The 12074-nt window shown below is 33.4% G+C and overlaps 1 protein-coding gene across 2 annotated transcripts; it reads left to right on the top strand.

Moving 5' to 3' along the window:
- Positions 1 to 5730, top strand: LOC107021865 (probable methyltransferase PMT5). 2 transcript variants are annotated; one of them, XM_015222672.2, is made up of 9 exons: positions 1 to 60; positions 612 to 1496; positions 1617 to 1752; positions 1906 to 2146; positions 2717 to 2939; positions 3448 to 3599; positions 3709 to 4012; positions 4834 to 4966; positions 5109 to 5730. In XM_015222672.2, the coding sequence occupies exons 2-9, from the start codon at positions 985 to 987 to the stop codon at positions 5256 to 5258; spliced, it is 1851 nt and encodes a 616-aa protein (XP_015078158.1). In that variant the 5' UTR covers positions 1 to 60; positions 612 to 984; the 3' UTR covers positions 5259 to 5730. The 2 variants fall into 2 exon arrangements, with proteins under 2 accessions (XP_015078158.1, XP_015078099.1); XM_015222613.2 differs by lacking the exon at positions 1 to 60 and adding an exon at positions 67 to 500.
- The last annotated feature ends 6344 nt before the right edge of the window (positions 5731 to 12074 follow it).

Raw genomic sequence — 12074 nt, 5'->3', positions numbered from 1 at the left:
AACGGAATTATATACACACTCAAAATTTATACTCAACAATTTATCAGAAATTAATCAAAGGTAATCCAAAACCCTTTGTCACGGAGAGGCCAGAATGATTTTTTTTTGGGGATTTTTTTTGGTTAATCTTGTATAGATTATAATGCATTTTTTTGTTATTGTAATGATATGTGGATCTGATCTGCGTTTGAGATCTTAATTTGTATTGCTGAAATTTTGGTATCTCCATTTTCCTGCCAATTTGTTGTTTTCCTGGATAATTTTTTTTTTTTAGAAAACAAACAGATTATTGAGCTTTAAATGAAATAAATTTGCTAAATATGGAATTTGAGGCATTTGCTGTTTGTGTTTGATATTATGTGTTATTGGAGATTGACATGACGGAATAATTTTTTTTAGAGAACTCCATTTGTCGTATTGTATTGAAATGGATCTAATTTAGTGGATGTATATGGATGTTGCTTCGACTCTTCAAAAGTTGTGTGTCGGATCCTTCAAAGGTAGAGCATTTTTTCGAGGATTAGTCTACCTTGGCTAGTTTAAAATTGAAGCATTGTTGTTTTTGTTTTCTGATTAATTCCTAGGTATAATTTTGTGTTTTTCTGTTGCAGGTTTTTCTGAGGGAGTAGTTGCTGGATTTAGATTATTTCAAGTAAATTGTGATGGTTGTTGAAAATTGTCATTTTCTGAAATGGTTATTTGTTATGTTTTAAGTCTATTTCAAGGAGTGACTCTACTGACCTGCATTGGACACTTGTGGGATCGAAAATATGTTCGTCTTTTTTCTATTTTTATGATTATCTTGCAAAGGATTGATTTTTTTGAAGATTAGATAGTGGTTTAACTCATGTTAATTGGAATTGTTTGGATGCTGGGCGATACATATTACTTGTTGTTTTGGAGATTCAGGTTGTAACAGTAACTAGCACCTATTTTGATCTTCTCGACACTTGGGTTTGAGGTAGTTGTGGTGGAAACTTGGATATGAGAAGATCTTTGTTTACTAAACTATCAATACTGTTCGGGCGTAGACCGTCAGTAAGCTGGTTAGTCTTGTGCATAGTTGGTGTATTTGGGGTTATAGCATTATTAGAATCATCTTATTCAAGTACCTTTGACTCTGTGGCCTCCTCTACAAACCCTGATGTTTATATAAGTTATAGAAAGCTAACGAAGCTAGTGCGAAACGATTATTTAGATCTAAATAGCCTTTCTGTAGGAGCTAATTGGATAAAGGATATTGGTTTTTGTGGGAAAGAAAGAGAGAATTATGTACCTTGTTATAATGTATCTGCAAATACGGTAACTGGTTTGAAAGATGGGGAGGAGTTTGATCGACATTGTGAGTTATCACGCGGACAACCACATTGTTTGGTTCGTCCTCCAAAGGACTATAAAATTCCTCTGACTTGGCCAGCAGGTAGGGATATCATATGGAGTGGAAATGTAAGGCTAACGAAAGATCAGTTCCTTTCTTCCGGAAGCATGACAAAAAGGTACCGTCAATTGAATGAACTTGATGAACATTTTCTTTTCTTTTTATTAGTTATCGGTGATGCTGCATTTAACTATTATTGCCTGATTTATAATAGGCCCATTCTAATTATATTTTTCAGATTAATGTTACTGGAAGAGAACCAGATTGCTTTCCACTCGGATGATGGAATGATGGTTGATAGTGTCAAAGATCACTCACACCTTATTGCTGAGATGATTGGGCTTGGAAGTGATGCAGAATTTCTTCAAGCCGGTGTAAGTAAATCTTAGTTATTCTTTCCATAAATGTATTATCTCGTTCTACTTTTCGTTCCCTTGCTGGTTTATTAAGAGTGACACGAACTAGGGTGTCTTAACCATTTTATCACTTCAATAAAATAGGAATTTTTGTTCTTGTCTAAATAACAGGTGCGCACTGTACTAGATATTGGTTGCGGATTTGGTAGCTTTGGTGGTCATCTACTTTCGCTGAAGTTGATGGCTCTTTGTGTGGCCGAGTATGAGTCATCTGGTAGCCAAGTTCAGTTTGCACTTGAGAGAGGACTTCCAGCAGTCATAGGCGACTTTATTTCAAAACAACTTCCATTTCCATCGTTGTCTTATGATATGGTTCATTGTGCTCAGTGTGGAATCATTTGGGACAACAAAGGTATTGCTTTTGCTATGTTTTTGAGGAGCTGTGGTTAGCCAGCTGTTTACTCATCATCTTTGTTTGGGTTAATTGATCTATCGTTTATTTCATTAGATTTATGTAATGTCACTTACTGTGATTTTCACTTTAGTCGATCAATTTCAATCACTTCGCTCGTTCTGATTCTATAGTTCATCCTCATGATCTCTCTATTTTACTTAAAAAACCTCATAATATCGTTAAACTGCTTTTTTCCTCAAACATATCAATTACTCCCTCTGTTTCAATTTGTTTGTCTTACTTTACCATTTAGTCCATTTAAAAAGGAATGTCTCTTTCCTTTTTGTAACAACTCTTTAATTCCATCTTTCCACGTGACCATAAGATTAAAGGACATATTGTTTACATTCAAGATTCAAAAGTCTTGTTTACTTTCTTAAACTCTGTGCCAAATAGAAACGGAAGGAGTAACAACTTAGACGATGTTGCCTATATGGCTAGATTCTATTTGTATGTCAGCATCTGTTAATTCATGAAAATGGTGAATTCAATAGCATAAAACTAACAATAATTTGAAAAAAAAAACAGATGGATTGTTTTTAATTGAAATTGACCGTGTGCTCAAGCCCGGAGGTTATTTTATTTTAACCTCACCAACAACCCGGCAGCAGCAGGATAGTTCTGCTAGTGCGAAGAAGGGAAGCATGTCTACTCCTTTGGAAGAGTTCACTAAAAAGCTTTGTTGGTCTCTTTTGGGACAGCAGGAAGAGACTTTCATCTGGCAGAAGACAGTAAATTCTCAATGCTATAGGTAAGGCCAATCGAGGAGTTTATGTACGTACTCTTTTTATTTATGTTCGTAACTTCCTTGAAGCAATTTTTTGTCTCAATTGACTAAATTATAAACTAACATGTCAGGAATATTGATCACTGATTTAGATGAAAAGGGCATTATCCATTGTAGAGCTTGACTCAGTAAACAAATACCTAATTATAATAGATGATCTTTAGGGAAGAAACTTTTTACATCTTCCACACGTAGACTTTTCTGAAACGGAGATACAGAAAAGGAATTTTCTTGGAAATTACCTTGTTTTAGTAGTGTTTGATATGTGCATTGATATCTTTGAAATGATTCACGTATCTGCTCCACCTCTTCCCCTCTTCCCGTAAGAAAAATCTTTAGTTTGTTAAAAGACAAAACTATCATATACTTGTCTTCCATTTTTATTCTCCATTTCCAAGATATAGTTATACTTATCTATTATTTCTTTTTTGCCACTATACCTCCTATAACGAGCTTTTGCGTTTTGATGTAGCTCACAACTTAGTATACCGATTTGTAAAGGAGAGGACATGCAACTGTACTACCAACCGCTTGCACACTGTATTTCTGGGACAAGCAGTAACCGGTGGGTTCCGATTCACGACAGATCTGGTCCTCTGAACTCAACTAATATTGAAATTCATGGCAAGTATTTTTGGATAAAATAGTTGACTTCTTCGTTCTCCAACTTTCAGCTGTATGTGCACTTCCTTTTAACAATCACTCATTTGTGTGTGTTTTGTTCTTTGGGCAGGAGTCGATCCTGATGATTTCTCTGAGGATTCGGGATTCTGGAAATCAGCGTTGAGAAATTATTGGTCTTTGTTGTCGCCCTTGATTTTCTCTGACCATCCAAAGAGGCCGGGTGAAGAAGATCCATTGCCTCCATACAATATGGTGCGGAATGTCATGGACATGAATGCACATTATGGGGGCTTAAATGCTGCTATGTTGGAGGCAAGTAAATCAGTGTGGGTGATGAATGTTGTTCCTCTTGGGGCGCGTAATACGCTTCCTCTCATACTTGATCGAGGTTTAGCCGGTATTCTGCATAACTGGTAAGCCATTATCGTTTATATTTTCAAGACTTGCAGACATTTATACTTGGGTATTGTAGATATATAATAATTCAAACTAAAGCAATGCAATATGGATATTATTATATTCCTCTACTTCTCTTAATTGATAGTGAAATATTCTGATAATTATTCTTATCAAGTAGCTTTTCCTGCAGATTATTATAGTGGAAAAAACTTACAGAACATTGTTTAAATATCATAATTTATTCTTGTTCATGTTCCGTGAATTATTTTATTTTCCATTTGCTTGCCATCTCCATCCTTTGAGTTGATGATTGATGGACTTTCTGTATGTTTAAGGTAACTAAAGTAGGAGGTCAAGACGATATGATAGGAAGATATTTGTTGTGTCAATCTTTAAAGCCAGTGAGAAGGGTTGTAAACGTCTAACAATCCTGATACTCGTGTGATTTAAAATCTTTTGGCATCCCTAATGTTTAATGACTTCAAAATTAATAATTACAATTTACAATCTTTTCTGAAGCATGAGTGTATCACTTCAGAAAAAGCATTACTTAAATTGGACGTGCGAGTATAAACTTAGAGAACCAGAGAAATTTGAGGCTTGTACTTTATCTCTTCAACAGGATATCAACAGTCGATACTTGTTTCTTGCTTTTCGCTTACTATTTCTTTCATAATATGAGCTTGGCAGCTTAGTTTTCTGTAGAAATACTGAAGACACATTATCTAAAATGAGGTTTAGTTGATTGATCGACCCCGAGCTTAGTGCTTTTAAAATTAAATGCTATAAGGGTTCTGGTTATGTACTAATAGCAACCTTTTTCAAAATTGGACAGGTGTGAACCGTTTCCTACGTATCCACGAACATATGATATGCTCCATGCTAATGGGCTCCTTTCACACATTTCTTCACAAGATTGCAGTATGCTTGAATTGCTACTTGAGATGGATCGTATTTTGCGACCCGAGGTAATACTTTAGTTTCAGTCTGTGCTCTGTACACTTCATTTTTCCAGTTCAAATTGACTCAACACCTTCAGTTGTTACTCATGTTTCCTCGATTCCTTACTGTTTGTACATGTTTTGACATTTGAATACGAATTCTTGATAGGGTTGGATTATTCTTTCGGATACATTGGGACCCATAGAGAAAGCACGCATGTTAGCCACACAAATCCGCTGGGAAGCTAGGGTGATTGACCTACAGAATGGAAGCGACCAACGTCTTCTTGTATGCCAAAAACCATTCACGAGAAAGTGATTTTTCTGGAACTGAACACTTCTTAACATCGGTGACTTTCCTAAATTCCACTAGGAAGGAGGATAACCGCGACATATTGAATCATGAAAGAAGGAAGTTTCCATTGTGATATGTGGAATTTGTTTGATCTTACGAGCTGCCTAAGGAGGTGTGAATCGCGGTATCCTTGCAAATAGATCATATGGCAGCCTGCAGAGATTAGAGAAAAACTCTGCTGCAGAAAGTAGTGACAGCACCATAAAGAACATATATTCTTTTCCTTTCAAAAGTTTATATAGCAATTCATTCATCTCTTTTTCTTGTATTTTCTAACAATTTATTTGTTAATTTTTGTAATCTAGTTGTGTTTTGTACTCAAGAACCACCATTATTGAGAGCCAAGGTTTTAACTTTTAGCCATTTCATGTAAGAGAATCAACCATAAACATTGTGCTTCCAATATTCTTTAAGTTAGTGGTCCATTTTCTTGTTATGGATTTGCAATTTCATTGTCTATTTTTTTTTTAGAAGAGTTATTTTCCTCTGAAAAATGGTGCATAGAAATCAATGCAAATAAGCAATTTCACGCCACAAAACGCCACAAGGAAGAAATGATAACTCAAGCAATTTCACATCTACAATAATGCTATCTAAGCATTACATCAATGAATACATTAAGGCTCACAACGAGGTAAATTCACATAGTATTATGATCAACATGTTGCCTTTTCATTAATTCCCCAAGATTACTCAAGTCAAACAATGAACCAATCGCCTCACTCCCATTACTCCCCAACACACAATTAAGGGAAATACATGATTATACTAGATTTACAAGGTTTAGGAGATCATATGCCTCAATTTTAATGAAATTCAATTTAAGACTTGAGTCTTTTCTTTTCAAACAATGTCCAAAGCCACAAAATATAATTCAATCAAGTAATAACAATAAGATTCCGGAAATAGCAACACCCATTTTAAATACTTTGCAAAATGGGTACAATCAACTCAAAAATCCAAATTCCGAAAATGAGGTTTGAATCCGAAAATATTTACTTGAAAATATTATCTAAGACAATTGGAATTCATTTGTGAAAATCATTTCGAAAAAAGATTTAAAATCAATCACCATTGTACCAAGTTCTTAGATTCTTGAAGAAAAACCTCAATTTAGCATTTCAAAACCTTGATTGGAATTAAATTCATAAATAATAGGGAAACTGCACAAGTATCCCTCAACCTATGCCAAAAATCTCAGAGACACACTTGTACTATACTAAGGTCCTATTACCCCCTGAACTTATTTTATTAATAATTTTCTATCACTTTTCGGCCTACGTGACACTATCTTGTGGGCCCAGCGCGTTTTGATATTTTTTGTCAAGCTAGTTCCACGTTGGCCAAAAAATTATAGAAAATTATTTATAAAATAAATTCAGGGAGGTAATAGGACCGTAGTATAGTATAAGTGCGTCTCTAGAGTTTCGGTTATAGATTTGTGGTGGGGTGGGGTGTATTTATGCATTTTCCCTAAATAATAATGATTAAATGAAGATTTAAGATTAGGAATTGTTACTCAAATAATTCTTCTCAACAATCTTGTTCAAATCACAACATCAAAGCTCTTTAAACTCAAAAATGGTGAAATGGGGGTTGAAACACCAATTTTGAAAAACATTCTGTTGTCAAGGGATCCTCCACAAACACGGACTCCTTCCCGCGATAGAAGGTTTATTGAACGGGGCCTTGGTAAATACGGTAGGGCTTGCGGAGATCAATACCTTGACCCTACAAGAATGCGAGGGTCCCCACGATTCCTCTCTGCGAAAACGATTACAAGCTTCGAGAACACAGAGAGTTGGCACCAATAACACATACAACAAAAATAAGCAAATCTCTAAGTCTCCGACTGGACCCTCGGAAATCGTTTAGAATCCCGTACATACAAATCTTAAATGCAAATTGACTATACTAGACGTTCCAGACACAATAAAATCATCAAAATAAAATTCGAAGTTTTCATGACCCGAAATTTGTGACAATCACAAAAAATGAACATAACACCTACAAATGTCAAATCAAGCTCACGACCTTTGAAAATCAACCAAGACCTCACATAGACCTAAAAATCATCCCCCATATCCAATGAAAATCTCAGAATTTCGATCCGAACATCCAAAATCCCGAATATTGATCAAAGTCAGTCAAAGGTAAAATTCTATAATTTTCCAACTTAGATTTCAAATCCCGAAAAGATTCCAAATTAAAAATGGCAATTTTCTTAGACCAATTTCCATATTTTGGGACCGATGGATTCAATGGAATTTCATCCAACACTCAAAACTCCAAAAGACATCGAAAATCACTTTTTAACAACTTTTGCCTTTCAAATGTCGAAATTCTCCAAATTACCACTTTTTACTCAAAACTTGAAACCAACTTCCAATACCCATATCACAAAGTCTCGAGCCAATATGAAGAAGGATAAAATGGTAATTTTATCAAAATTTTCAAAAATGACCAACCGAATCATTATAATTTTTTGAGATATATAAAATACAAGTTGAATGATCTTATTAATAATAAACAAAATTAAAATGACTTTATTACATAATTTTCTTTAACTTTATTGATATCTTTTAATCAAATATTTTTAATGGTAGAGTGTAGAGCCATCAATAGACTCATTGAGCCAACTTGATCCAACTCGTGATTTAATACGCTTATGCTAAAATTTTAACAGTCCATTTAAGAGTAAAACTTCTTAGCCTGACCCTAATATACACGCTAGCCTGTAGGGTTTGAGCAATGTATGTTGGCCGACCCATAAGCTAAATTAAAAACAATTTAATTAATAAAATACGAAAAATATAAATATTACGAAGTCCAAAATCCAAATATAAAAATTATTTTCTTGTATTGTTGTAGCCAAAATATTTACATAAAATGATGATGATTATAGATTTAAGTCATACAACCAAATCTTTACTTTGAGGTCAAATTTAATAAGTATAACTAAAATTATTGTTTATGGATTTGACACCTGATCAACAAGTTGTAAATACCATGTGATATTATTTTATATTTATATTAAAATTATAAAATTTAAATTTAAATTATAAAAGACACAGTCTTTTAAAAAAATAAGTTGGTTCAGCGCGGCTTGTAACCAACACAATTGTGGATTGGATTGTTTGTTTTTTTGACCTGCCAAAATAATGGGCAGCCTAACCTTGCCTATAATATTATAAAGCTTTTATACGCTAACCCGAATCTACCAGTCTATCAATAGTAAGATTTATTCAATCTTAAATAATAAAACTTAGGAGTTGGTCGATCTTTCTTTAAGAAATAAACTTTTGAATTCGAAATGGATTATTAAAAGGAAACTGAGAGATGATAAAACTATTGACAAATACAAAGTAAGACTTGTCTCCAAAGGCTATATACAGAAAAAGGTCTAGATTATTTTGATCGTCAGTGATTAGGATTACATCAATTCAAATGTTAATTACCCTAGTTACAGTATATGGTTTTAAAAATCCATCAAATGGATGTGAAATCAACCTTCTTGAATACATGGAATAACCTGAGGAAATTCATAGTTCATGGTGAGAAAAGAAAGTGTACAAACTTATTAAGTTTCTCTATGGACTAAAATAAGTACCGAAATAATGACATGCAAAGTTTGATAAAACCATCTTGGCAAATGGATTCATGATCAATGAGTGTGATGAATATGTATACATTAAAAATGCTCCATATCAATAGGTCATTGTATGCCTATATGTGAATGACATGTTGATAATCAACAACGACATTGCTAATGTAAAAGCTACTAAGCATATTCTCACTAGTAATCTTGATATGAAAGAACTAGGATTTGCCGATTTTGATATTGAAAATTAAGATTCATAAACTCCTCACGGTCTAACATTGTTTCAATCTCATTATATTTGAAAGGTAATAAAAAAAGTTCAAGTACCTGAATTTCAAAAGGGCAAAGACACAAATTGATGTGAATCTTGATAACAATAAAGGTGAAAGTCAGTCTCAATCACATTATGCCAGAGTATTAGGAAGTTTGATGTACATCATGAACTGTACACGCTAGATAGCATGCCCTATAAGTACACTAAGTTGATACACAAGTTATCTTAATCAAAATCATTGGATGACAATGAAGAGGGTACTGGAGTAGTTAGATGACATTCGAAACTATACTTTGCATTACAACAAATATCCACCAGTTATTGAAAAAAATATAGTCATACGAATTGGAATACTAGGTGAACTGAAACTAAATCCACATGGATGTGTTTTCACTTTTTGTAGAGGAGCAATATCTTGAAAATCATCCAAACAAACATGTATATTTCACTTTACAATGGAATCTAAATTCATAGCCTTGGACAAGACAGATGAAAAAGTTGGATGGATCAAAAATTTCTAAGGAGATATTTTGTTTTGACCCAAATCAATGGACCATATATTCATACATTGTGATAGTCAAACTACAATTGGAGGGGGTGGAAGCATTATGAGTAATAGCAATTTTGTCACAGAAGATAGAGACACAATTCTACTCTCTAGTGGAATATCACAATTGACTATGTAAATTTAAAGGATAATATGTCGGATCCACTTACAAAAAGCTTAACTCGAAAGAGAGTTGAGAGATAATCGAAGAGAATGGACTATGGCCAAGGAAAATTCATCGTGGCAGTAACTCTGCTAGAAGATTGGAGATCCCAAGATCTAGATTCAAAGAGATCAAACAAAGTCATAGATGACGGTTCAACATTGTCAAAAAATATTTTATGGTCTATTCTCATTATGAGACAATGTTTAGTAACTAGGATAAAGACATAAGGATTTTTTAATGATTTCTAAGTTTGATATATCAAATAGTGTATCTACAGAATAACACATTTAGAAATCACTTATGTAAGTGTGAAGTGTAAGTCGCTTCAAGGAGAATCCGGTGAGATTTGTTCTCTAACCACTAACAAATCAAGACGTGCTCATGGATGAATCGAACAAAACAATGAGAAACAAAAACACTCCAAGTTTTGATTGTGTGACTTATGTTGTCCAGGTATACACCAAAGCTCGACGGTTCAAAGATATCAAGTCTACCGATTGACCGAGTATATTCGATATATGTTCACTATGAAAAGTTTAAGAAAAACCTACTTATCCAAATGTAATTAATCCTTACTTACTAGATATACAAGTTTTTCATGCATATGTTTTAATAATAGTCATTCCCCATTCATGTGGAGGATTGTTGGGTTTAAGAAAGATATGAACGAAAAATAAGAATAAGAAATTAAGAAATGTGGGGGAACCAATTTGGAGGGAAAATAAAAAGTCATTTCATCCATATTGGTAGAAGAAAGGAAAATATTGTCTTTATATTAGGTAACACTTTCTTTAGCTCTTGAAGGGTTAAGTAGAATGGCCCTCGCGTCGTCATCGCCCGACTTTGACTTTGACAAATAATGTGATTGATTGATAATTTTTTAGTTAAAATTCGTTTAATCAATCTCATTAATTAATTTTTTTCTCAAATTCAAAATGTTAATTAATTAATTATAAAATTAATTCCACGTAACATAATTGTTTGAAAATTTGTGTAACGGTAAAGTAGCTCAGAAGGGACATGTTCCTTCGATTAGACACTTTTTTTTTTCAAAAGACACAAACGTTCGGAATAGACATGTCGTCTCTGAACATGCGCATTCACACTCTTGTCTGAAAAGGTTCATTCACAACTTGTTGTTCACACTTATTGTTCACACTTGCTGCAATGTGAGATTTTTCTCATTCTTCAAACATTGAAAAAAATCTATTTTGCATATATTTTTTATAAATAAAATTGTCGATCGATTGAGTCTGTGTGTGCTTTCGTTGTTATTTTTTTGAGTTTGCTGAATTATTAAAATTTGAGGTATTTCTACTTCTTTGATAGTTAATTGTTTTTATCTTGGGAGAAACTAATCTACAACCTCGAATACTTACAGAGATTAAAATTCTTAATGATGAATAGTGAGTTTTGTGGTCTTGAATTGTTTATTTTCTCTCTTTCTATTTCATTATTTCTATTTCTGTTTTACGAAGCTGAATACAAAAAATAACAAATTTCTTAATGTGTCCGATTAAAAGAGTTAATATAAGTTAGTAAACTAATTGGGAAGAAAATATGTCTTAGGTGATCCATGTAGACAAAGGTGAGATATGAGGATTAAAAGCAGTAAAAAATAAATAAATATTTTTTAGAATACAAGTGTAAAAATGAGCACAAAGTTGGATAAAGAGGACAAATAAGTTGAGGACATGCAGATTTGACGTTGTTGGGGGTATAAATGTCCCTTTTTTTATAGTATAAGGGCTCATATGATCTTAAAATTAGAAGGAGAAGACAAATATATTGAGGGCATGCAGATTTAACACCGTAGAGTTAAACATGACCATTTTTGGAGTACAGGAGCAAATATGATCATAAAGTTGGATGAACATGACAAATATGTATTTTTTTTTAAAGTGTAAGGGTGGACAATTATGATTTATTTGTGAGAGTATGTCATGACCCAAATTCACAAGTCGTGATGGCACCTATACTCCCAACCAATAGGTAAGCCAATCCAACATATTTTACCAATTTTAACTAAATAGTGAGAAAAAGGTAAACACTAAGGGTGCGTTAGGTATGAAGGAAAATGTTTTCCATGAAAAATGTTTTCCTAGAAAATGTTTTCCTGGAAATAAGTAGATTTTGGACTTATTTTCTCATGTTTGGTTGGTGAGTAGAAAATATTTTTCGGAAATGATTTT

Source organism: Solanum pennellii, chromosome 1 (assembly GCF_001406875.1).
Source record: "Solanum pennellii chromosome 1, SPENNV200".
NCBI lineage: Eukaryota > Viridiplantae > Streptophyta > Magnoliopsida > Solanales > Solanaceae > Solanum > Solanum pennellii.
The sequence above is the reverse complement of the archived record's forward strand: the minus strand, read 5'-3'. Positions and strand labels throughout refer to the sequence as shown.

What these genes read in the sequence shown, in the direction of transcription:
- LOC107021865 (XM_015222672.2), top strand. Translation starts at nt 985, where the DNA reads ATGAGAAGATCTTTGTTTACTAAACTATCAATACTGTTCGGGCGTAGA. An exon ending in AATCATTTGGGACAACAAAG is followed by an intron (nt 2,147 to 2,716) that starts GTATTGCTTTTG and finishes AAAAAAAAACAG; the next exon opens with ATGGATTGTTTTTAATTGAA. An exon ending in AACTAATATTGAAATTCATG is followed by an intron (nt 3,600 to 3,708) that starts GCAAGTATTTTT and finishes TTCTTTGGGCAG; the next exon opens with GAGTCGATCCTGATGATTTC.